The sequence below is a fragment of the Trichechus manatus genome, unplaced genomic scaffold (assembly GCF_000243295.1).
Source record: "Trichechus manatus latirostris isolate Lorelei unplaced genomic scaffold, TriManLat1.0 scaffold00094, whole genome shotgun sequence".
Lineage (NCBI taxonomy): Eukaryota > Metazoa > Chordata > Mammalia > Sirenia > Trichechidae > Trichechus > Trichechus manatus.
This window is the reverse complement of record NW_004444030.1, coordinates 9,423,336-9,450,315: the sequence shown is the minus strand read 5'-3', so window position 1 is coordinate 9,450,315 and position 26,980 is coordinate 9,423,336. Positions and strand designations below refer to the sequence as shown.

The 26,980-nt window shown below is 43.9% G+C and overlaps 1 protein-coding gene across 1 annotated transcript in view; it reads right to left on the bottom strand.

Annotated features, from left to right (window-relative positions):
* The window catches only part of TTC12 (tetratricopeptide repeat domain 12), a 70,245-nt gene extending 43,544 nt beyond the window's left edge, over positions 1-26,701 (bottom strand). The window contains exons 1-6 of the mRNA XM_004382542.2: positions 26,655-26,701; positions 15,219-15,291; positions 3,674-3,837; positions 3,097-3,118; positions 2,406-2,483; positions 1,394-1,515 (exon numbers count right to left, since the gene is read on the bottom strand). Coding sequence (XP_004382599.2) covers positions 1,394-1,515; positions 2,406-2,483; positions 3,097-3,118; positions 3,674-3,837; positions 15,219-15,276 — 444 coding nt within the window. The 5' untranslated portion in view covers positions 15,277-15,291; positions 26,655-26,701. The remainder of the gene's footprint in view (positions 1-1,393; positions 1,516-2,405; positions 2,484-3,096; positions 3,119-3,673; positions 3,838-15,218; positions 15,292-26,654) is intronic.
* Between the last annotated feature and the right edge of the window lie 279 nt (positions 26,702-26,980).

Below are 26,980 nucleotides of genomic sequence, written 5' to 3'. Positions count from 1 at the left end.
TAATCTTGAGTTACAGAAACTGGAGCTGATAAGTGCTCTGCTGCCTCTCTCCTCTTGCAAATGACAAGGCATCAAGTTCATCTCACATGGTTCCTGCTTACATATCCTGACCACCGGATGACAGTGGCTCATGAATCTGCCAACTTTCCAGCCCTGAGTAGCAGAGAAATCCTACTACGGACAAACTCAATGACTTTCCCAAGATAAGGTCACAGGTGACATTTTTGTTTCAACTGCGGAATACCAACCTTCCCCTCCAATTGTATGGAACTCAGCAAGGACTTATTGAACATATATTATAAATAAAGCATAGGGGGAAAAAGTAGGTGGCAGTTAAACAGCAGATAGTAAACATCTGGGTGGTGGTTTTTACTTGGTGTTCCAGGAAACTGAGATCACCTGTGATATAAAACTGAGGTCTTGGTGATTTCAGAACTTCAAAATATCTGAGAAATTGGCCCATCAGTTATCCAGTCTACCCCAGTCATAGAATATTAATCAAAAAGGATTGATACAATGAGAAAGAAATTAACAAGAAGATGGCCCTTAGGTGTTGGGACTACCACCAGAAAGAAGGCTGTGCAATCCCAGTGGTGGCAGGATCCAAGGTCTCATAGGTCACGTCATTCCATTATTTTCTCCTTTATCCACATGGAAAAGTGTCCGGTTACCATCAGTGATGTGCTGGGCTGACTTAGACTCTCAAGAGAGCCAACCATGTACAGCTCCTCCCAACTCCTCCTTCAGTGACTGTAGTTGGTAGCTTGAAATCAGACCACGGTGACAGTATTTACACCATGGCAGTTGGCAAACCCTACAGAAAAATCCCAGCCCTTGTCTGTCAGTTTGCCATACTGTGGTGGTTTGGGTGTTGCTGTGATGTTAGAAGCTATACCATTGGTATTTCAAATACCAGCAGGATTACCCATCATGGATAGGTTTCAGTGGAGCCTCCAAACTAAGACAGACTAGGAAGAAAGGCCTGGAGATCTACTTCTGAAAATTGGCCAATGGAGACCCTATGGATCACATCAAAATATTGTCTGATATAGTGCTGGAAGATGGGCCACCTAGGTTGGAAGGCATTCAAAATACAGAGTGACCACAACAATGGACTAGAGCACACCAACAATCATAATGATGACACAGGACAAGGCAACATTTTGTTATGTTGTACGTGGGGTCATCATGAGAAGCCAACTCAACAGCAACTAACAACGATAACAACAACAGTATACCGATTGGCTCCTCCTGTGCTCTAAACAAGAGCTGGCTGTTAAACATTTTCCAGCACACCATTGGTACCATCTAGTATTGTCTTTCTTTGCATTCACAAGCTTAGTGGTTACAATTCCCTGAAAAAATCCCATGGACACATTCTTGGCTCACTGACCTGGGCTCTGTTGGTATACAGCACTTTCATGTCCTTCAGCTTCTTCAAACCCTCACTGTAGCACAGGACAGCTGTTTCATAATCACCTTTGGCAAATGCTTCATTCCCCTTTTCCTTTAGGGCTATGAGAAGAAAAGCCATACAGGTGAGCTCTCACCATACAGTGGAAAATTATTTCAGACTATTTCTCTGATTCCCAAACTCTACTTTGAAGGTCACAGCTTCCATCAATCCAAAGGGAACTTGTCACTTGTTTCTCTCTGCAGATATTACAGGACTGGCTTCTTCATTTACATCTTTTTTCTCCAAATCCTCCCCTAAGTCTTCTAAGTAACTTCTCAGAAAAATTAATGTTTCTGCCTCAAGGGTCAGAACCAATCCCAGCTTGCCACAAAGATGAAGTCTACACATTCAATGTCTCATATAGTTGGTCAAACAATTTTCTAACAAATATGGAATCATCCAGACCTGCAGCACACATTCCATTGGGACCTGGGAGGTAGAAGGTAAATGTTGAAAGCCCTCTTCTGTCAAATGTAACCTCAACGTCTCACTCCATCTCTTTCCTTCCCCTCCCCTTTATTTCTCTTCTGCCTTCTCACATCTTTGTTCTCTTGTTTTATCTTTCTTCTATGCTTCTTCTCCACTTATGCTTTAGGCTAGCCAGTGGCACCTCACTCGATCCCTCCCTGCCTCCCAAGCATTGTTTAGTACTTCTCATAACCTTTGGAATGAAAGAAGTACCTAAAAACTGATCTAAGTCCACCTACATGCTTTGGAAAGAGGGTTGGCTGTGGAGGCCAACTGAGGCTTATGTACTGCTTCCTGCTAGTTGCAGCAGGCACAGAGAGCAGACCACCAGTGATGGCTACCTGGCCAGGTCCCATTGCCTCAGGGCCATGACAAACCCACTGACTGGGAACCTTGACGTCCTCAAACATCAGCATGTAGACCCACGTGCTCTGTTAGCACACATCATCCCAGCAATTGAAAAGAGAAGACTGACAATTACCATCTGCGAAGACTTTGTTTTCCTGTCTCCTTCTGGCTCGTTCCTTTGCATCCTTCTCTAAAGATACCAGGAAGGCCTCTGACAGTGGGGTAATTTCAAATATTAAAAAGAAAAATCCAAATACTATAATCAGTTCTTCAGCTCAAATTCAGAAGAACGCTACGTTAGAGCTTCAGAGCCACACTTCTCATGCATATACATGTGGGCACACGCACACATGCACACACACAAATTCTGAGACAACTAACATGACATTTTCTTAATTTGACATTAAATGGTAATCTGTGTGATGTATTATTATACATGATGGCTATGACTATGTTTCAAATTTGAATTATGCCTTTAAAAGATTTTTTCTTTGAAGAGAGACTTTTTTGTTCCACTTAGCATAATGAGCTGCTGAGCAGAGGAACACCAAAACTATCTGGATCCCTTGAGCAGCTGAAAGCAAATCTGACAATATAGAATAACTGAACTCAGTTTACAAAAAATTGGCCAGCAAAAAAATAGGGAAAAACCTCTGAGTGCTGGCCCCTCTGATGACTCGCAACAGAACTGGGTGATCAGTAGGTTTTTGCTCATGGGTTGTTTGTAGGCCCGGAGGCTATAATTTAAGGGTTTGAAGGCTACAATCAATAAAAACTGATCCTACATAAATAATACACATTGGGAAGAGAAATGCTGTTCTTACCTGAGTTTATCGCATCTTTATCCTGCAGGACACAGGTTATCATAAAAACAAAGAAACAGATTTTTAAAACCACTCTCTAATTTATATACATCATATAAACCAAGAAGGCAAATCAATTATAAGTGAGGAGTCAGGTCATCTCCTTTATCCACCAATACTGCAGGGCCTATGATTCCAGGAACCTGATTTCAATCAGCAGATCCGATTAGGGGCTCAATCACTATGGGGCTGAGTCTGCAGAAACAAGGCTTCCCAGGTCAAGGGTGGGAATGAGAGTTGGTAGAATATATCACCTTAACAGTACAGCTTAAATAAAGGTCATAAACTCAGGGAGGTGAGGGACCAAACTGTCAATAAAACAAACTCAAAGGGTTATTTAAAGATGACCCAGAAAGACCAAGAAGAAAAAAAGGGAGAGTTTATACTTCCTTGTGGAAAATAAATCTAGTGAATCTAAGAAGCAAAAGACTATTTCAGCCTCACCAGACAGTTTGAGATTAAACTACTCCTTGCTCTGCTCAGCCCAGAACTCCTCACTGTTATCTACTTGTATGACTCCATAACAGAAAAAGGAAACCTTCGTAGAAGCTTCTGGAGGACTGATCATGGTCTTGTTCAAGGTGGTCCTGCATTCATCCTCGTCTTGGTCTTTCTCTGTAAGCAGTAGTCTTTTTTCTGTCTCCTGGACAGCTTTCTGCCGCACGACTGGGTCATTAGAATTCATCCCCTGGATTAAATTGGCTAGAAAAGAAATTAGATGTGAATCAAACAAACAAGGTCTTCAAAAGGAAAGACTCTGTTCACTAGGAAGGATGATGTGGAAAATTCCATGGGGAAGAATTTAAAAAAGGTTCGGAGTAGAAAGCGAAAATTAGAGAAATCAGAACCAGTGAGAAAAAATAAAAATAAAAACAGGATTTATTTTGCCTAGAAAAAGCTGTAGGTGAACTTAACTACGGTAGGAACAGAGTTTTAAGCCATTATTTAATTCAACAATAATTTATGGAGCACTTATTATGAGTTAGATATTATGCTGAATACTATAGACACAAGGATGAATAAAAAAGGATCCTTGTTTTTTCAGACTTACAATCTTGTGTGGCAGACAAACATGTAAGTCGAGCAGCTCTGAGATCACAAAGCTACAGCTCCTAACCCTATCTCTACCTGTCTTCACTTTACTCCCTGTAGAGCTTTGATTCCATGGGCCATCACTGTGCCCACCGTTCTGACCCCATGATGAACTCCCTTGCCTTCCCACCCTATCTACCAGACAAAATTCCCAACCTAAATGAATCTATCATTCTCTCTTGGCCTTTGTTAGGGATGCTGAGTACTGATGCTGAGAAAGATGGATGCCTAGGGTAATTGGTGCCAACTCAATTGAACCTTCAGTGATTCCCAGCAAGTCCACTATGTTATCCTAGGCAAGCCATCCTATCATTTTCCCAAAGACTCTATAAAATTTTCTCTAGTCTAAACCTGGTCATCTCAAACAGATGATCTTAGTTAGTAATTCACAGAGGAAACAGATGACATCAGAAAGGAACTCCTTCAATTTCTTGCCATTAAATCTACAAAATTAGTGCCCAGCTACCACCACCGACTGCTTTGACAGGGATCACAATAGAGGGTCCCAGAATAGTGGCAGAAAAATGTAGAACAAAATTCAAATCCACAAAAAAAAAAAAAAAAACAACCAAAATACTAGACTTACTGGTCTGACAGAGACTGAAGGTATCCCCCAAGACTATGGCCCCTGGACATCCTGCTAACTCAGAACTGAAGCCACTCCCGAAGTCCACCTTTCAGCCAAAGATTAGACAGGAGCCCTGGTGGCACAGTAGTTAAGAGCTCAGCTGCTAACCAAAAAGGCCAGCAGTTCGAATCTACTTGCTGCTCCTTGGAAACCCTATGGGCCAGTTCTACTCTGTTCTATAGGGTCGCCATGAGTTGAAATCGACTCAATAGCAACGGGTTTGGAAACCCTGGTGGCATAGTGGTTAAGTGCTACGGCTGCTAACCAAAAGGTCAGTTCGAATCCAAAAGGCGCTCCTTAGAAACTCTATAGTGCAGTTCTACTCTGTCCTATAGGGTCACTATGAATTGGAATCGACTCATCAGCAATGGGTTTGGTTGGGTTTGGTTTTATAAAACAAAAAATAACACACATCAGGAATGTGTTTCTTAGGTCAATCAAACTATGGTATATACACACAATGGAATACTATGCAACAATAAAGAACAATGATGAATCCTTGCTCCTTGGAAAAATCTCACAACATGGATGAATCTGAGGGCATTATGCTGAGTGAAATAAGTCAATCACAAAAGGACAAATATTGTGTGAGACTACTATTATAAAAACACAAGAAAAGGTTTACACACCGAAAAATAAATCTTTGATGGTTAAGAGGGAAGGGAATGGTAGGGAGGGGAAATCACTAACTAGATAGTAGACAAGTGTTAACTTTGGTGAAGGGAAAGACAACACACAATATAGGTAAGTCAGTACAATTTGACTAAGGTAAAGTCACAGAAGATTCATAGACATGTCCAAACATCTTGAGGGATTGAGCTACTGGGGCTGATGGTTGGGGACCATGATCTCAGGGGAACATGTAGGTCAATTGGCATAACATAGTTCATAAAGGAAATGTTCTACATCCTACTTTGGTGAGTAGCATCTGGTGTCTTAAAATCTTGCGATTAGCAATCTAAGATACAACTATTGGTCCCATCACATTCAGAGCAAAGGAGAAGGAAGAAAACCAAAGACACAAGGAAAATATTAGTCCAGAGGACTAACGGACCACATGAACCACAGCCTCCATCAGCCTGCGTCCAGAAGAAGTAGATGGTGGCTGGCTACCACCACCAACCGTTCTGACAGGGATCACAATAGAGGGTCCCGGGCAAAGTGGGAGAAAAATGTAGAACAAAATTAAAATTCACAAAAAAAGACCAGACTTACTGGTCTGATGGTAAGTGGAAGAACCCCTGAGACTATGGCCCCCTGACACCCTGCTACCTCAGAATCTAAGCCACTCCTGAAATCCACCTTTCAGCCAAAAATTAGACAGGTGTGTAAAACAAACAATAACACATGTGAGGAATATGCTTCTTAGTTCAATCAAGTATACAAGACGAGATGGGCAACACCTTCCCAAAAGTAAAGATGAGAAGGCAGGAAGAGACAGGAAAACCAGGTGAATGGACACTGAGAACCCAAGGTGGAAAGGAAAACGGGAGAGCACTGACACAACGCGGGGATTGCCACCAATGTCACAAAACAATTTCTGTATAAAATTTTTGAATGAAAAGCTAATTTGTGCTGTAAACTTTTACCAAAAACACAATTTAAAAAAAGAAAAAATTTTTCTACCTTTTTAATTGAAAATATTTCAAATATACAGAAAATAACAGACATTTTTGTTTTCACACCATCTTTAAGTTAATATGTATCCTCTTCCAGCAGGTTTGAATGTCTAGTATTTGTATCATTTAGCTTTTGCTGCATAACACACCACCCCAAAATTTAGTGGCTGAAACAAACACCACTTATTTCGTTGTAGTTAGTTCACAATTCCCTGGGTTAGCATTTTGGGCTGGGCTTAGCTGGCTTGGTTTCAGCTGGACTCACACCTGTTTAAGGTCAGCTGTTGGCTTACCGTTGGCTGGAGTAATGGAGTCAACTAGACCAAGTGTGTTTCATCTTCCAGCAGGCTAGGCCGAGCTTCTTCACGTGGCCATGGTGGCAGGAGTTCCCAAGAGCAGTATGAGAGCAAGCCCCAACGCACAAGCATTTTTCAAGCCTCTGCTCATGTCATATTTGCAAACATTCCTTTGGCCTAGGCAAGTCAAATGGCCAGCCCAGATTCAAGGCGGTGGAAAAACAGCACACTTGACAGGAGGAAAGGAATTTGTGAACATTTTTGCAATCTACTGGAGTATTTGTGTATATGTGTGTATTTAAGTGAGGTCTCTGGGTGGTGCAAATGGTTTGTGACTGGCTAATAACCGAAAGGTTGGAGGTTCAAATACACCCAGTGGTGCATGGAAGAAAGGCCTGGCAATCTACTTTCATTAGATTGCTGTTGTGTGCTGTCAAGTCGATTCCGACTCACAGTGACCCCATATAACAAAGTAGAACTGCCTCGTAGGATTTCCTTGGCTAAAATATTTATGGGAGCAGAGTGCCAGGTCTCTTCTCCCACGGAGCCGCTGGGTAGGTTCAAACCACCAATCTTTCAGTTAGCAGTCAAGTGCTTTAACCATTGCACCACCAGGGCTCCTTTTGATGTAAGATTACACCCATCGAAAACCTTACAGAGTGCAGTTCTACCCTGAAACACAGGAGGTCACCATGAGTTGGAATTGACTCAATGGCAACGAATTTGTTTTTTTGTGTGTATTTAAACATTTCATATAAATATATCAAACGTACATTCTTTTGCAACCTACTTTTTTCTCTTAATATGCTTTAGAGATTTGTTCTTGGTATGTTCTAGTTAACTCATTTTAATCATTGTATAAACCACAGTTAATCCATTCTCTTATCGATGGACATGTAAGTTGTTTTCAATTTTTATTTTTTGCTATTACAAATAATGCTGAATTAAATATCTGTGTACATATTTCCTTGTGCACATATGCAATATATTCTTTAGGATATGGCTGTACCAATTTTTAGTCCCACAAATAGTGTACAAGAGTTCTCATTCCTCCACACCTTTGCAAATCCTTGCTATTGTCTAACTTTTAATTTGTTGCCACTATAATGGATTGGAATGGTATCTCATTAATCTTTTAATTTGCATTCTCCTGAATATGACTGGAATTGAACATCCTTTCATTGGTTTGTAGGCCATTTGGATTTTCACTTCAGTAAACTGTCTGTTCCCGTATGTGGCCAATTTTCTATTGGGTTGTTTATCTTTTTAAATTTAATTTACATGATTTCTTTACATATTCTTTAATGGTTGTAAGCATTTGCAAATACTTTCTCCTTGGGTATCGTTTGCCTTTTCATTTGTTTTTATCAGGGCTTCAAACCAGTTCATTCTGGTTTGACCCCCTGCTGAGAATTTGCATTTCCACCCCATGATACACTGAATCAGAATCTAAATGTTAACGAGATCCCCAGGTGACTCTTATGTATACATAAGAATCTTGTTAAACTGTATACGTAAGAATCACCTGGGGATCTTGTTTAAAACGTATATATAAGAATCATCCAGGGACCTTGTTAAAATGTATGCATTTATACACCAGTTTGTAGCCCTGGTTTTTATAGACCCTTTTGTTGAAAAGGTTTTTAAAAATTTTAGTGTGTCGAATGTACCAATCTTTTCCTTTATAATTCACACTTTTTGCATCATTTAAGGTTATATTGTCTTCTAAAACGTTTAAAGTTTTGTTTTTTTCATTAAGGTATTTAATCTACTGGGAGGTGATTTTTGTGTAGGGCATGAACACTGTTTTTTTTTATTTTATTGTACTTTAGGGGAAGGTTTACAGAGCAAATTAGTTTCTCATTAAACAATTAATACACATATAGTTTTGTGACATTGGTTGCCAACCCCATGACATGTCAACAGTCTCTCCTTTTTGACCTTGGGTTCTCCATTTCCGTTCGTCCACCTTTCCTGTCCCCTCCTGCCTTCTCGCCCTTGTCCCTGGGCTGGTGTGCCCATTTAGCCTCATATACGTGGTTGAGACATGTATGTTATTGTTTGTTGTATAGGCCTGTCTAATCTTTGGCTGAAGGGTGAACCTCAGGAGTGACTTCAGTACTGTGTTAAAAGAGTGTCCAGAGGCCATACTCTCGGGGTTTCTTCTGTCTCTGTCAGACCAGTAAGTCTGGTCTCTTTTTGTGAGTTTGAATTTTGTTCTACATTTTTCTCCAGCTCTGTCCAGGGCCCTCTATTGTGATCCCTGTCAGAGCAGTTGGTGATTGTAGCCGGGTACCATCTAGTTGTGCTGTGCTCAGTCTGGTGGAGGCTGTACTAGGTGTGGTCCATTAGTTGTTTGGACTAATCTTTCCCTTGTACCTTTGGTTTTCTTCGTTTTCCCTTGCTCCAGACAAGGTGGGACCAGTGAAATATTTTAGACGGCTGTGCACAACAAAAGACCTCTTTATAAAGTGTTAGAAAGCAAAGATGTCACCTTCAGGACTAAGATGTGCCTGACCCAAGCTATAGTATTTTCAATTGCCTCATACGCATGCGAAAGCTGGACAATGAATAAGGAAGACCAAAAAAGAATTGATGCCTTTGAATTATGGTGTTGGTAAAGGATACTGAATATACTATGGACTGCCAGAAGAATGAACAAATCTGTCCTGGAAGAAGTGCAGCCAGAATGCTCCTTAGAAGCAAGGATGGTGAGACTTCATCTCATGTACTATGGACATGTTATCAGGAGTGACTAGTACCTGGAGAAGGACATCATGCTTGATAAAGTAGATGGTCAGTGAAAGAGAGGAAGGCCCTCAACGAGATGAATTGATACAGTGGCTGCCACAATGGGCTCAGACATAGCATTGAGTAGGAGATGGCGCAGGACGGGGCAGGACGGGGTTTAATTCTGTTGTACATAGGGTCACTATGAGTTGGAACTGACTCGAGGGCACCTAACAACAACAACAAACATCAAAATCAGGAAGTGCATATTAATACATTATTCATCCTCAGTCCCCATTCAATTTTCGTCTTCTCTTCTCCTAACAAACTCCTTTAGAGTAAACCCACCCAGTCAGAATCATGCATTACTATTTGTTGTTGTATCTTGTTATTCTCCTGTACTCTAAAATAGTTCCTCAGTCTTTCCTTGACTTTCTTGGCCTGGGCACTTTAGGCTAGTTATTTCGTAGGAATCTGGGGTGGTCTGTATCTTTAGCAGGAACATCACAGAAGTGACGCTGAATTCTTCTATTGTTCTCATTCTGTTGGTGACTCACAATTTTGATAGTCCCATTACTAATCATATTCACGCTGATTACTAAGTTAAGGTGGTATCTGTCAGGACTTTTCACTGTAAAGTTATTCTTTTCCCCTTTGTAATTAATATGCATTGTGTGGGGAGATACTTTGATACTAGGTAAATGTCTCATTCCTCATCAAATTTTTACTTTCTGCATTTATTAATTCATAGTAGTATGGATTCATGGTTTTCTATTTTATTTCCAGAGGTCTATTTAATTATTAATTTCATAGAAACAGCTTTTAGATTTTTAATCTTTTTTATTTAACTATTTCATTAATTTCTGTTACCTTTATTATTTCCTTCCTTTAGATTTATCCTCTTTGCTTTATTTTGAACTTCGAGGTGGATAGTTTGCTCATTAATTATGTCTTGTTTCTAAAAAAATCTTCTGTAAGTTTCCTTTGAAGTATCACTGCATCCTATAAGTTCAAATATTATTTAATTCTAAATATTCTGTAATTTGTAGTATGTTTTATCTTTGACCCGTGGGTAATCTAGAAGGGTATTTTCTAGCCTTCTAATGCAGAGTTGGGAGAGGAGGAAGTTGCTTACCTTTTCTTACTGATTTATGACTCAACTGTTTCATTAGAACATTGTTTCAGAGAATACTGTCTGTATGATACAGGTTTTTTGGTGTATGTTGCTTTGTGGTCAAGTTCATGCTTCTTTTTTGTGAATGCTCCATAGCATAGTTTTTGAAAAGGGAAATCATAGGATAGAGGGCTAGTTATCCATTAATGAAGTTTGTTACTTATGTTGTTCAAATCTTCTAAGATTTGATTGCTTTTTGGTTGCTTAGTATTTTAATCCTTCACTGTGATTATGGGGAGCCTTGCACTTTCCTCCTTGTTATTCTGTAACATTTTGCTACATAGACATTTTTAAATTTTTTTGTGCTCATAAATGTTAAAGCTGTGTATTAGGAGTTTGCAAATTTAGAACTGTTAAATCTTCCTGGTGATTTTTCCCTTTGCGTCTAAATAACAGCTATTTTAAACCATAGTCTTTGCTTTCAAATCTATTTTGTCTGATTATTAATATTCAACACCTATTTTCTTTTGGATAGTATTTGTATGGTAAATATTTTTCCATTTTTAAAGTTTTCAAATTTTCGGTGCCCTTAAGTTATGTGTCTGTCGCATATAGGGAGCCCTGGTGGCTCAGTGGTTAAGAGTTCAGCCACTAACCAAAAAGTCGGCAGTTCGAATGCACCAGTCACTCCTTGGAAACCCTATGAGGCTGTTCTACTCTGTCCTATAGGGTCACTATGAGTCGGAATTGACTTGACGGCAGCGGGTTTGGTTTGGTTTATAGGTTGCATATAGCACAATAACTGTATTTTGTTTTATCCAATTTGACAATCTCTTTTAATTGGAGATTGGCCCATATATTTTACTATGATTACTGATAGAGTATTTGGATTAATTTCTACTATGTTTTATGCCTTCTATTTACCTAGACTTCTCTATTTTTCTCCCCTCCTTTCCTGTATTCATTGGAGTCACTGTGTTTCTTTATTCCCCTTTACCCTCCACAAGTTTAAATCTCATACCTTCTTTTACCATTCTTGTAATGGTAACTCTTACAATTTTAACAAACATACTTGACTTAACAAATCTAAAATTATGGACACTTTCTACCCTCCTACATAATACAAACATCACAGAATCCTTTCGTTCTGGGCACCTTCCTCCCATCTTATTGCTGTCTTAGGTGCTATGTAACTGCTGATGTCTATTATATTTTATCCAGCTTTTCCAGATGCTTTGTAGTGGGAGGGTTTTCAGATGAGCTCATCAGCAATATTTCCGGAAATGGAAGCCCCCTCCCGCCTTACTCTTCACCCACTAAAATTTAGTTTCTGTTCTCATCACTGCTCCAAAACTGTTCCCATTAAAGTTACAAATGACTTCCATGCTGCTAAATTTAGTGGTCACTTTTTAGTTCTTGGAGCCCTGGTGGTGCAGTGGTTAAGAGCTCAGGCTGCTAACCGAAAGGTCGGCAGTTCAAATCTACTGGCCGCCCCTTAGAAACCTTATGGGGAAGTTCTACTCTGTCCTCTAGGGTCACTGTGATTCGGGATCGACTCGACAGCAGTGGGTTTGGTCTTGGTTTTTAGTTTTTGTTTTGACCAAAATTTCTGAAACAACTGACAATGCTGAACACATCTTCTCTATGTAATTATGTCTCCCTTGGCTTCCATAACACAGAATTCTCCTGATTTTCTTCCTACCTTTTTGATTATTGCTTTCTGGTGTTCTTTACTTGCTCCTCCTCTCGTCCCCTACCTACCCTTTAAATTGTGGTATTCCTCAAGGCTTTGCCTGAGGTACTCTTCTCTTTTTCTCCACCCTCTTTCTAGGTATTCCCATTTTCACCCTTAGCTCCAGATACCATTCACGTGACAATGCCTCCTAAATTGATATCTCCAGCTCAATTCTGTTTCCTATGTCTCCATACTCACAAAGCCCACTGCCCTCTGAACATCTTCAACAGGATGTCTTAAACTCTTCAAACTTAACATATCCATCTTCTTTCCCTTCAAGTGCCCCCTATCTCAGTGAATGGCCCAAACATCTACCTATTATTCCAACCCAAAACTCTCAGGACTCATCTTTGAGCCCTCATTCTCCTTCAGCCCTCACAGACATCAAACACCAAAACTTGTCCAGTATACTCCTACATACATCTCAAATTTATGGACTTGTGCCCACCTCTCTGCCACTATTCTAAACCTAGTCACCAGTATCTTTTCCCTCAAGTACTCTGAGCATCCATTTTCTTCTCCACTCCAGGCTACTCGACACACTGTGGCCCGAGGGACTTTTCTAAAGTGTAAATCTGATCATGTTCCTCCTCTAAGTAAACCCTCCAAAGGATTCCCCCTTGCTCTTGGGGCAAACACAAGTTCTTATCATGGCTTCCAAAGCATTCCCTGATCTGGCCTCTCCATACTCAGATGGGACCTTTCTCTCCCCCATCTCCTCTCCCCAGCTATAAGGTAGCTTTTTCCCCTTCAGATTCTTAAAGGTACCACACTCTTTAACTACTAGCTTTCCTACCTACTTTGTTCCCACTTAGAATACTCCCTCCCCTTTTCCCAATGGCCAACTCCTACTCATATTTTTGCTTAAATTTCCCTTCTTCACAGAAGCCTTATTTGACTCCCTAAACTGGGTTAGCTTGACCTGCACTTTGCAAGTCTCCCTTTGTATCATACCTCACACTTGAAATTACTTGTTTAATATCTGTGTTCCCCAATGGACCATAGATATTATTAGGACAGGTAATTATTGTCTGTTGTTACTTCACTCTCCAGCACCTAGCAATACTCAACACACAGCAGGAGCCCAAGAAATGAGTGTATAGAATCTACACACATGTGGCTATTACATTTAAATTAATTAATCATGAAATAAAATGTAAAATTCAGCTCCTCAGTAGCACTAGTCACATGTCAAAAGGTCAATAGCCACATGTAGCTAGTGGTTACCATAGTGGACAGCACAGACATTTCCATCATCACAGAAAGTTCTGTTGGACAGTGCTGGTATAGAAGCTGTCTGGATGAACTCTAAGTATGAATAAAAAGTTAGCCAGGTAAAGAAAGTACAGAGGCAGAGGAAATGACAAAAGCAGAGTGCGGAGCATGAAACATCAGAGAATGTGTAGGAAGCTGCAAGCAGTTTGTTACTGCTTGTAAAGAACAAGGTCATGGGAGGACCTAAGTCCTGGTGAGAGCTTAGAATTGATTGTGACTACAGAAGGAATCCAAGCAGAGAAGTGTCTGGGTCAGATCTGCATTACAGATACATTACTCTGTGGGGAGTGTAAGCCTGGAGGCAGGAAAAACAATTAGGGCTTGTTGAAATAGTCTGGGTGAGAAGAACCTGAGCAAAGGGAAGGATAGAGAGGATGGAGTTGAAGAAAGGAGAAAAAATGTGATGGCTGCTTGGATGTAAGGTTGAGAGATGGAAGAAGTCCAAGGTGACTTGTATATTTTTGGATGGGAGCACCATCAGGATAAAGGGGAAGGTATGAAAAGCAGGTTTTTGTTTTTGTTTTTTTTTTTTTTTTTTTGGACAGAAAGAGTAGAGGTGGAAAGAGATGATGAATTCAATTTTTGGACACATTAAGTTTGAGATGTTTGTGGGACACAGTGGATATGACAGTTGGCCATAGAACCTGAGGCTTGGAAAAGAAGGCTGGCAATTTAGATGTGGGGTCATCAGCAGATAGGTAGTAGTTAAAACGACAAGCTTGGACTAGATCACCTGAAGAGAAAGGTGTGAAGTGGGCCAAGGCCAGAACCTCATGGAAGAGCAGAATTTAGGGATGAGCAGAGGAGAAGCCCATGATGAACACAAAGAACCTATTATGGATCTATCAGTAATGAAGTCATCCAAGGTTTTTTTTTTTTAAACCATTTTATTTTTCTGACCCATACAATCTCCTGAAAGCAGCAATTTCAACATATTCCTGTTTGCTGTGTAAGATAGGCTTGTTGGTTTGTCTGTTTCTATCCTCAGACCAGCTCCCTGAGGCTTGAACAGAGACTGGTTTATAAATCTCTTGAGTGTGATCTGTGGGTATGTTCTGAGAGATCCTACCTGCCTGAGCTGGGGAAGGGGTCTTCTTGTCTAGAGGAAGAGAGAAGGGATGGCAACCATGAGCCATCCACGTAACTTCATAGATCCTGAGGGAAAGCCACTTGATTTTGCCACTGCAACTCCAAAACAAAGATGGCTCTACTCTAAAACAGGAGGAGGAATCCCAGACTAATCAGCAGGACTCTGGAGTGATCTCAAAGGGAACAGCCAGGCTCGTTGGCAATGGGGAAATAGCAGCTCCTTTTGACCAGATTCCTTATGCAAGGCGACAAATATGGGAGAAGAGCTATCAGCCTGAATTCCACTCAGATCGTTGACAACTTCTCCGATACCAAGTGATAGCCAGAAAATACCGTCCCCCTGCTATATTATTACTTGCTTCTCAATACCCCTTCTATTTAATTTCAATTACATTTTTTTCACAAGAGTCATAAACCTGTCAGCAACCCAGGAACTTAGAGTGATCATTTCTCTTTAGTCACTCTACCCCTCTAAGGCCAGACTTAATGATTTACCGGTACTTACTGATTTCATCCACATTTTTAAGAAATTTCTGCAAGTCTTTCTCTTGCTCTTCAGCCATTGTGGACCAGAATCCCTGAGGAAGACAGCATAAATGATAAAAAATAATATTACTAAAACACTAAACAGAATTTGTCAGGCTTATTAGCCTTCTAAAACTAAGAGCCAAATGATTATTTTAAAGAAGGATTTGTGTTTATAAATGTCAGGCATAAGAGCAAGGTGATCTATTTCACTCTGACTGTGGTTTTGAAAGGGGCTGCCTGGGAATTTCACATTTATTGTTTACTGTCAGCAATGTAGACCTAACGTCTTGGGTATTGTGGTATTGTCAATGCCTAGCTGGCATAGTTCACTTTTGCATGCTCCCACGATTCTGATTTACTCTCCTCCTCTCTTCCCTCTTGTTTTCCCATGATTTTAAAAGTTTAACTTTAACCTAAGTTCCTCTTTGGGAGGTAGAACAACAAGTGATAGAGTCTGGAAGTAAAATGCTTGAACAAGGAAAAATCATTGTGTGGCCGAAACCAGGATGGCATCCAAAGGTCAACATGTCTGGAGGGTGGTTAATGTGGCCGGCCACCCCAGAGGGGAACCAACATTCCATAGATTCCTTGGACTTTTGCTTTCTTCCTATATAATCCTCTAATCAGCCTTCAGACTGGCAGGCAGATTTTGGAGGAGCTCATTCCCCTCTGTCTCTTGTGTACTGATATACAAGAAAAACCTTCTTGCTACTCACCTCACCCGTCTCAGTACTGACTTCCGTGGCAGGCGGCTCAGACCCGCCAGAGCGATAACAAATTTTGGTGCCCAATGTGGGGCTTTCCAGCGGCTTGAGACATGGCAGCCCAGTGGCAGGGCCTAGGATTGTCTGTCTCCCTGAACAGCCAGCCACAAGAGGCTTCATTTGCCTCTGGGGAGCTGCCGACAGCACCGGGACCTGCCGCAGCATCACCAGTCCCCAACCATGCCAGACGGAGGTGACTCAGAAGGAAGCAAGACTGGTATAAGAGGATCCTAAGGTGAGTCCGCGATTCCTCTCCCTGTTGCGCTCAGAGCTAGGGTGGATAGGGTAGGCCAAAGGTTTCCGGAATGGGACCTGAGCCCTTGGTTTCTGAGGCTGGAGGCACCTCAGATGACCGATCCCCATGAGTAGGATTGTAAGAAAAGGACTCTTGGTGACTCCAGAGTCTTGGTCTTGGGTGTGTGAGTGCTCACGAGTGTATCTGGGAGGTTGAGACCACTAAGCTCACCTCTGTCGGCAGGGCCGTCTGAGAGGCTGAAGGGGTCAAGAGCACCTCTGGCAGCTTTTTGGGATTTATTCGTTTACTGTGGTTCTGTGTCTGTCCTGTCCATTGTCTGTGGGTACCTAGTCTTGTACCATCTACTTGGGTACCATCTGACGGTGATTACAGCTAACCCTGGCAGAATCTTGTCATCTCTGTAAGATCTCCACCAAAGACCTTTAATGAGTGGTGGGTAGATTGTTGCTAGCACCCCGGATCTCTGCTTTACCGATGGGTCTCTAATCATTTCACCCATCGCCCACTGAAATCTTGCCACCCTCTTGTCGGCCGGACTTACTGTCTTCTCTTTTATTTTCTTCACTTTGTGTCACAGTGGACTGTGCCTACCAGGAATAGGACTGGGGCTGTGTACCTGACCTTCAGGACTGGGCCCTAGTGGGAATCTTAGTGGCCCTCGGCTGGACCGATAGAGAGGCTAAGTACCACATGGATCAGTACAATAACTTCATCACAGCCCTAAACCAGCATGCCCATCCCTCTCTTCGGCTACTCATTACAGGAGATAAGAGGTATAAACTGAGGAGGACGAGGTGAGGACATGGGGAATCAGCCTAGTATTCCCAGGGATTCCCCCTGGGATGCATTTTGGCAAACTGTAAAAGGTATAGCTATGAGCCTATGACAAAGAAGAAGATGATATTTCTGTGTAATGATGTTTGGCCCCAATATCAGCTAGGGGATCAGGAGACTTGGCCCTGGAATGGGGTAATGGCTTATAATACAATTTTGCAGCTTGATTTGTTTTGTAAGAGGGAAAAGAAATGGGACGAGGTCCCGTATGTCCAAGCCTTCATGTCTCTCTATCAAACCATAAACCCCTCTAACCAAGTACTCTTCCAAGGAAAACCTAAGGGAAAGGTGCTTCCAGAATCCTCAGTAGAGGACCCTTTGTTGGAAAGAATAGTCCTGGTACCTGCCTCGGCTCCCCCACCCTCATACGGGGGTGGTGTGAGTGTGGCCGACAGGAGAGGTGAAGGAGAAATGGAACCAGACTCCAGCACAGAAGGAAAAAAGGAGGCTGACAAGGGTGCAACTGCCTCGACTTCAGGTATGGTCTCCCCCACTCATACCTGACAGGGTATGGTTTTTGGTGAGGGTGCTACTGAGGCTTGGGCAGGGCAATCTCCATCGAGAGAAGTCCCAGCCAGAGAAGGGACAGTGTTGGTATATACCCCTTTTTCCACCTCTGATTTATATAACTGGAAAAATCATAATCCTCCCTATCAGAGTGATCCAAATAAGATGACAGAACTATTCCTCTCCATCTTTTCCAACCACCGCCCTACGTGGGCAGATATACAAGTCCTATTGATCATCTTATTAACCTCAGTAAAACACTGCATGGTATTAGAACAAGCCTGCAAGGAGGCTGATAGACTCCACCATCAGGATCCCCTGACCCCACCAACCAGGGAGGAGGCTATCCCAGCCAGGGACCCAGGGTGGGACCCAAATCAGGAAAATGGACGAAACAGACTCCAGCTTTACTGAGAATGTCTGTTAACTGGTTTAAAGAATGGGGCACCAAAACCCAAGAGCCTGCAGAAAATTAGGGAAGTTACTCAGGGGGAAACAGAGGATCCATCCACCTTCCTGGTAAGGGTAACTGATGCATTCCATCATTACACTGATATAAATCAAGAGGACCCAAATAACTCATGGCTCTTAAATATGACTTTCATTTCCCAAAGTGCCCCTGATATTCGAAAGAAATTGCAGAAACTGGAGGGTGGACTAGGGATGCCTATGGGACAGTTACTTGAAATCACCTTCAAAGTCTACAATAGGGATCAGGCGGCTGAGCAAAGAGAGAAACAAAAGATGAAACAGAAGGCCACTTTATTGGCTGCCACCCTTGTCCCTTCAGGCCCAGTAGAAAGGTTAGGGATAGGAAAAAAGGCCAACTCAGGGTGGCAAGCTAGACCACCACTGGGTGCAGATCAATGTGCTTATTGTAAGAAACATGGACATTGGAAACAGGAATGCCCTGAAGCCAGGGAGAAGCGGCCACGGCCTGCTGCCCTCCAAGCCTATCAGGAAGGATCCACACCTGGGGATGATGATTTGGAATGATGGGGCCCAGGGCTGAGATCCTCCTTGGCTATCTCCCACCATGAGCCTCAGGTAACTCTTAAAGTGGGAGGACGTCCCATTGACTTTATTCTAGATACGGGGCTGACATTGTTAGTTCTAAACATAGCTGAGTCCCCTCTCAGCCAGTGCACTGCCCCAGTGGTAGGAGTTTCGGGAAAACTATCCACACGATCTTTCCTCCAACCTGTGAACTGTGAAATCGGAAAGGATTTGTTATATCATGAGTTTCTCTACAAGCCAGAATGCCCGGTCCCGTTATTTTGGAGGGACTTCCTATCAAAGCTAGAAGCCCAAATCACCTTTAGGCCATCCCATATCCTGGTGCAGACCTCGCCAGAAAATGCTTGTGCCTTCCAGGCAGCGTTATTACAAAGTGAGGTGGCGACATCTAGCAGCGTCCCTCCTCACATTTTGTGGGAAGTGAACCCAGAAGTATGGGCAACAGGAAGGCCGGGGTGGGTGAAACCCACCGCACCAGTAAAAATAGCCTTGAAACCTGGAGCATCCATTGTGAATCAAAAACAATATCCTCTCTGGAAGGAAGCATTGGAAGGAATTGTGCCATTGGTTCAAAGGTATATAAAGATTGGACTTTTAAAATTCTGTGCTCCCCTTACAACGCTCCTATTCTACCAGTATTAAAACCAGGGACGAACGAGTATCAGTTCGTCCAAGACTTAAGATACATCAAATAGTGGAAAATATCCATCTGGTGGTGCCACATCCCTACACCCTTCTGGTCACCAGTCCCAGCCAGTGTGCCTGGTTCTTGGTCCTGGACTTGAAAGATGCTTTCTTTTATATTCTTCTACATCCTGAGTCCCAGCCACTGTTTGTTTTTGAATGGACTGACATTAAAACCGGGACCAGAAGACACCTTACATGGCAGATTTTGGTCCCAGAGTTCAAGAACTCTCCCACCATTTTTGCAGAAATTTTAGCCAGAGACTTTAGGACCTTAAAATTGGAAAAGGGTCTTGTTTTGCAGTATGTCGATAACATTCTGATAACAAGTAAGACCAAGGAGGAATCTGACCAAAACACCATACTGGTTCTAAACCATCTGGCTGAATGTGGATATCGGGTCTCTGAAAAAAAAGCCCAGATATCCCAACGACAGTAAGGTATTTGGGCTTCCAAATCTCACAAGGACAATGGAGCCTCCTCCAGGATCAAAGGGAGGCCATAATGCAGGTGTCACCTCCTACCTCCAAGCAACAATTGCAAGGTTTTCTCGGGATGGTGAGGTTTTGTCAGATCTGGATCCCAGGATTTGGGCTTACGGCAAAACCTCTATATGAGGCTTTGAAGGTGGAAGAGAAGTAGACTTTATTATGGAATAAGGAATGTCAGCAGGCTTTTGAAAAAATAAAATACAAGTTAATGACTGCTCCAGCGCTGGGGTTACCAGATTTACAGAAACCTTCTGAAGTCTTCGTGCATGAGAGACAAGGAATTGCTGCGGGAGTATTAACTCAGACCTTGGGACCCACCAGGTGACCTGTGGCCTACTTCTTAAAACAACTAGATAACGTGGCCCGGGAAGGGCACCCTTGTCTTTGAGCTGTGGCAGCACTTGTGACCTGCTACAGGAGGCTGAAAAATTCACCTTACGGCAAGGTGACCGTGAATACCCCACATGTGGTTCTGCCCCTTTTTAGAACAAAGTGGGGAGCTTCCGGCTCACAGCAGGCTGAATGGGCAAATATCAGGCCATCCTGCTGGCAACCCAAATGTGGTTTTAAAAGCCGCCTCCTCCCTCAACCCAGCCACCGTGCTGTCCAGATCAGAAGAGGCTTCTATGCATTACTGCTTAGAAATAATTGAGGAAGTCTATGCCAGCAGACTGGACCTCTTAGACACCCCTCTGACTGATCCTGAGGTAGAAATGTACTCCAATAGCAGTGGTTTACGCATGAAGGGCGCCACAGAGCAGGGTACGCCATAGTGACACTAACTTACAGGCAGCTCTGCTTCCTGCTGGAAACTTAGCCCGAAAGGCTGAACTCATCACTCTGGCGTGAGCTCTTCGACTGGGAAAAGGAAAGCACATAACGGTATATACCGACAACAGGTATGCTCATCCGGTTCTCCATTTTCACGGGGTCCTATGGAAAGAAAGGGGCCTTCTGATGGTTGCCAACAAGGATGTGAAACTTGTAACAGAAGTCCTGGAACTCTTAGAAGCGGTGCATGACCCCCTCCAGGTGGCGGTAGTGTGGAACTCTTAGAAGCGGTGCATGACCCCCTCCAGGTGGCGGTAGTGTATTTCCCTGGACACCAAAAGGGACAGTCTCCTGAGACAATGGGAAATTGCAGAGCAGACTCAGAAGCTAAAAATGCAGCAATGCAGGAGAATGGGGGAGAAATGGAGTTTGCTCTGACTCCCCATCTAGACCCAGCTGACCTTCCTACTCCCTTCTACACTTCCAGAGACTTAGAGAGGACAACTGAATGGGGATGTCAGCCAGCCCCCCATTCTAAATGGCTAGTAAACTCAGAAGGCAAAGTACTATTGCCAGAAACACAAGTTTATGATATAATCTCCACCCTACACAAAGGAACGCATTATGGAAGAGACGCTAGTCTTGAGTGAATTCAGAGTCATTGGGCCAGAACTTCTCAAAGCCATCTGGGATGTGACAAGGAGATGTCATCTCTGTGCCAGACACAACCCAAAGACCACCCCTCATCTGGTGGAACCAGGAGTCCAACACCGAAGGATAACATGGGAGAAGACTGGCAAGTGGATTTCAGCGATGCCTCGAGCACCTGGGAACTTTAGGTACTTGTTAGCTTTTGTGGATACATACTCTGGGTGGGTGAAAGCCTTCCCCTGTCGGACTGAACAAGCTCGAGAGGTAACCAAAATACTACTCAAAGAAATTATCCCTTGTTTTGGGTTGCCAGTATCCATCCAAAGTGACAATGGGGGAGCCTTCATGGCAATGGTCACATAAGAGGTTAGTAAGGCTCTGGGTATTACTTGGAAATTACATTCAGCCTGGAGGCCACAGTCAACTGGGAAGACTGAGAAGATGAACCACACTCTGAAGAAAACCCTGGGCAAGCTCTGCCAAGAAACACATTCCACCTGGATACAAGTTCTGCCCATTGCCCTGCTCAGAATCCAGGTAGCCCCTCGAAGCGGGCTGAAACTGAGCCCATACGAATTAATATATGGGAGACCATTCGTTAAAAAGTCAACTTTCCCCACCTCAGTAATGACTGGGGTGGAGAAAAGAGACTGGGCCCATTCTCTGGGAGCTGTCATAAACACTGTTAATCAGTATGCTTCTTCTCATTTGTCTCTTCTGACATTTCCCTCCACAGGTTCCAACCTAGAGACTGGGTCCTGTTGAAAACTTGGAAGAACCAGCACCCGGAAGATCAACTGGCCCTGAAGTGGAAGGGACCATTTGATGTCCTCCTAATCACCCACTCGTCCTTGAAGCTATGAGGAATTGCTGCCTGGGTGCACCATTCTAGAGTAAAGGTGGCTCTGCCAGAAGAAGAGGAAAAGATAGAAGCTGAACAACCATCATACTCCTGCGACCCACTGCAAGGTTTAAAATATAAGTTTAAAAAGCTTATTGAATAATGATTTTGATTTTGTTCCTTTTGATTCTCCCACTTCCTCAGGGAACTTGGACAGATGAAGTGCCCGGATCCTGCAGGCAAAGAGGACACTGACCCTGCAAGCTGGAGACACCTTGACCCTTCTGTGTGTGATTTCCACCCTGACTCCAGTGGGATGGGTCAAGTGGATCATGGAAAAGCCGGAGGGGGGAGAGGTGATGGTTTGGGACTTCAAAACTACAGGTTCTGACCAGGTGACCCCCACGGCAAACACCTCCGAAGCATGAAATTGGGACTTTTCAATCACTGTCTCTGATATGAGCCTATCAGATATCGGGACATATTACTGTGTAAAATATAAAAAGGGTTCACCTCAGGATGAGGAAATAAGTCAGGGAGAGGGGATTTGAGTCCTTGTGGTTGGACAGCAAGGGCCCGCCCATCTTCCCAACAGGTGGGACTGGTCCTCCAATGGGTTAGTCACCATGTCCCAGGTGGTAGCCACAGGGGGAAATTTCAGCAATTGCTGTGTTTGTCATCACCTCCCGTGGTCAGAGGCCCCATTGAGTCCATTGGCCACACCAGTTTGTGATTACTCCAAGGAGATACCCGATTGTGTTTTGTCCCACGGGCCCCCTAAAGTTCCAGTGTGGGCTCGACTGGTACGGCATCATTTCTCCATCCCTTGCTGGGTTATATAATCACACAACAGAATGATGGTGGGAAATTAGGTCACAAGAGTCCACAAGCAAAGGCAGCCCAACAAGTTTTCCAAGACTTTCAGCTTCTCTCTTCTTGCAACCAGTCCTTGGTTGCTCCTCTGCTATCTGATATTAACATTAGTATCTGAGACAGTACTAATCAAAATTTGCCCCTTTGTGCTCCACCTGGATACACCTTCTTACGGGGGGGAAAAGCCTATCTCACTAGTGAAAATCCATCTCCTAAACCGTCGCCCTACACCTGGGCCATCCAATGCCTAACTGGTGTGCATTTTGTAGGCCAGTGCACCTTGGGGTTTCTAACTTCCCCCACCCAAATTCATCCGCCTTCCACCTGACATACAGAGGAAATTTCTCGGACAAAGCGGAGCATCTTCTCTGTAGATCCTGTCTCCTTAGAGGTGGCAAGAACTAATGACAATCCAGTTTTTAAAAAGACTGGATTTGGATGGTGGTTCCTGAGAACCATAATCCCAGTACTGGGAGTATATCACATGGAGATGGCTGTAAGAAACCTGTCTGACACTCTTCACCTATTGGCTCTAGCGACCGAACGAGCTCTCCAGGCCCAACAGAACTCCTTAAATTCTCTGACGGAGGTGATGCTGGACAACTGAATTGCGTTAGACTTTTTATTGACCAAATCAGGGGCAGTCTGTGCCATCATAAATAAAACCTGCTGTGCTTGGATAAACACCACGGGAGAAGCAGAAATTGGATTAGAGGTCATTCGCAAAGTAACTGAGTGGACAAACCCTAAATCGTGTCAGGAAGACGCCTGGAGTTGGTTTTCTGACATGTTTCCTTCCTTGGGGTCTTGGTTAGCCCTTGTCCTTACAATAACAATAATCATTAGAATCTACACTTGTGTCCTCTGCCTCATCAGGATACTCTCTAAGGGAGTCACCAATACCCTCAAAGCTGGTGGAGTTTTTGCTTTGGCAAGACAAGACGCCTTTTCTTTCATCTGATGCATACTACCTAATTCATCAAGATACAGTTGATTTCCATTCTGACTCACCCGCTTATACTATTTCTAACATGCACTGAGAATCCTCAACCCCAGTCAACGCCCCTGGTCAGCAGGAAGTAGCCAGAGGAGAGCAGTGCCCTGTTTCCCAAGATTGAGAAACTTCCAGTAAAAGGGGGGATTGAAAGGGGCTGTGTGGGAATTTCACATTTACTGTTTATTGTTAGCAGTGTAGACCTAGTGTCTCAGGTATTGTGGTATTGTCAATGCCTAGCTGGCATAGTTCACTTTTGCATGCTCCCATGATTCTGATTTACTCTCCTCCTCTCTTCCCTCTTGTTTTCCTATGATTTTAAGTTTAAATTTAACCTAAGTTCCTCTTTGGGAGGTAGAACAACAAGTGATAGAATCTGGAAGTAAAATGCCTGAACAAGGAAAAATCATTGTGTGGCTGAAACCAGGATGGCATCCAAAGGTCAACATGTCTGGAGGATGGTTAATGTGGCCGGCCACCCCAGAGGGGAACCAATATTTCGCAGATTCCTTGGACTTTGATTTCTTTCTATATAACCCTCTGATCAGCCTCCGGACTGGGAGGCAGATTTTGGAGGAGCTCATTCCCTTCTGTCTCCTGTATACTGATATACAATAAAAATCCTCTTGCTACTCACCTCACCCATCTCAGCATTGGCTTCTGTGGCAGGCGGCTCAGACCTGCCATTGAGGTGACAGTTTAAGGCCAAGGGACACTTTTTATGGTGATACTTCATGAAAGCTGCCAGCCCTCCCTCCACATGGGAAACTGTTCTGCAAAACATTCCTCCAAAGCCAGCATCCACCGCTGTGATTCAGGGACCTGACGTGAAATAAACTAGGAGGAGAGTGGCTGACAGGCCGGCCACCAGGGATGGAGGAGGATGCTGACGCCTAACTTTGACCATGAGTGGCTTCTCCCTGCCAGCCCGACAGTCAGAAGCTTGGACCTGGTGGTGTGACAAGTAACCGGGGACTCGAGACAATTTGCATCTAGATATCCATACTTGTTTAAAATATAAGCCTCTGGCTTGTTTCTGGGGAGTGAAGAGAAGCTACAAATTGGCTGAAGGGATTAGATCTTGATGCTACCGTGCTCCAGTCTCTTTTCCTCTCCAGGTGCGTTTAGGTTTATTACCTCACAGTAGTTTTATGAGCAGTGCTTTGAACTGGTTCATTCTGCTACATAATAATTTTAACAAGATCCCCAAGAGAATCACCTGGCAATCTTGTTAAAATGTACTCTGATTCAGTATATCTGGGGTGGAAATGCAAATTCTCAGCATGGGTCAAACTGGAATGAACTGGTTTGAAGCCCTATTTTTGAGTGAGAAGATAAAATGGTGTATTATCTTATCAAAGTTTCATCACAGACCATAAAAAAAATCACCTGGAAGTTTATTAAATATACTGATTCCTCAGCGTTAGCTCCAGAGATTCCGTTAGTAAGCCTGGGATAGTACTCAGGAAGGGATGCTTTTAAATCCGGGCTTTGATCCAGGTCATTCTGGTTCGACCCCCTGCAACCACCTCGGGATCTTGTTAAAATGTATATTCTGATTCAGTATATCTGGCGGGGGGAAGGGGTGGGTGGGTAAAAAGGCAAATTCTCAGCAGCGGGTCGAACCAGAATGAACCGATTGGGAGCCCTGCTTTAAACACTCTCCAGGTGATTCTGATCCACAGTTAGGGACACACTGTAGTAGTGTTTTTGTATGCCTGTTAAGTCAATTCCAACTCATAGCGATCCTGTATGATGAAGTAGAACTGCCCCATAGGGTTTCCTAGGCTGAAATCTTTACAGGACCAGATTGCCGGGTCTTTTCTCCAGTGGAGCTCCCGTGGGTTCAAACCTCCGACCTTTTCGTTAGCAGCCCAGCGCTTAACCATTGTGCCACCAGGGCTCCTTTGTCGTAAAGTAACGCACCTATAATCGGGATTTAGAAATCCGCCAGTCTTTCATCTCTGCCAGAAAGAAGCTGTGAGTTATTTGATCTCTGAGTCTCAGTGTCATTTGCACAATAACCAGCTGTGTGATCTTCGCTAACTTTACCACCTCTCTTGAGAGTCAGTTCTCATCTGTACTAAGGAAATGGTGATACAAACCTGGAGAACTATCCTGGGGATTTATGCAAAGCATCAGGCACTCAATGACTGGTAAATGAGAGCCAGACTCATCTCTAAAGCAGGAGGTGGAGATGCATGGCTTAACTAAGTGATCGCCAAGGTTTTTTGCAACCTAAGCATTACAAACCCCCACGGAACTGAGGCCCAGTGAAGTGAATCAACTTGCTCAAGAAGCAGAAGGCAGGCTCAGAACTTCCAAGGGCAGGGGCCAACCCCTCCGCTTCCAGGAGAGGGATCAAGGTCGCACACTGCCTGGGCAGTGCCACCAACGACAGGACAGGGTGATGCAGAAGACGCCAGGAACCCCGTCTTTCACACCGTGCGGGCCCAGCAGTCCGCAGGGCCACGCGCATGGGTCCGGCGACGCGCACGTCCCAGACACGCCCTCCCCGCCCGGCGCAGAGGGGAGGGGCCGACGGCACCGTTGCCCTGACAACTGCTCCCTAGCATCCACTGGTCCCTGTGTCTGAAATGGGGGTCCCAGCCCGCTGTCGATACTATTCCATCTGCTGGGGCCCAAACCAGCGTCCTCTGCTCGGACGTCTGCCGGACAATTCAGGAGTAGGTCCCAGGGGAGACACCGGGGCCACCCCGCTGCACTGACCTGACGCGCCGGAGGTTGGACAGGAAATGGCGGCGGCGGCCACGGCGGGACGGAGATAGGGGCGGGCAGGGCCTGGGGGTGGGCGGGGCCTGGGGGCGGGCGGGGCAAGGGGCGGGTCAGGGCCAGAGCGGAGGGGGCGGGGCTTGGACTCGCGCTCAGACCCGCCAGCCGCGCGCGCTGTTTCCCCGGGGCAAGGTCCAAGGCAGAGTCGAGGAAGTGGAATTCCTCAGTGGGGGCGCGGGGAAGTGAAGGAGGCAAAGAAAGCGCTGAGTGACCTGCTGTGATATCTAGAGCAGTGCCAAGTTTTCGCCTCCTTTTCACGTAAA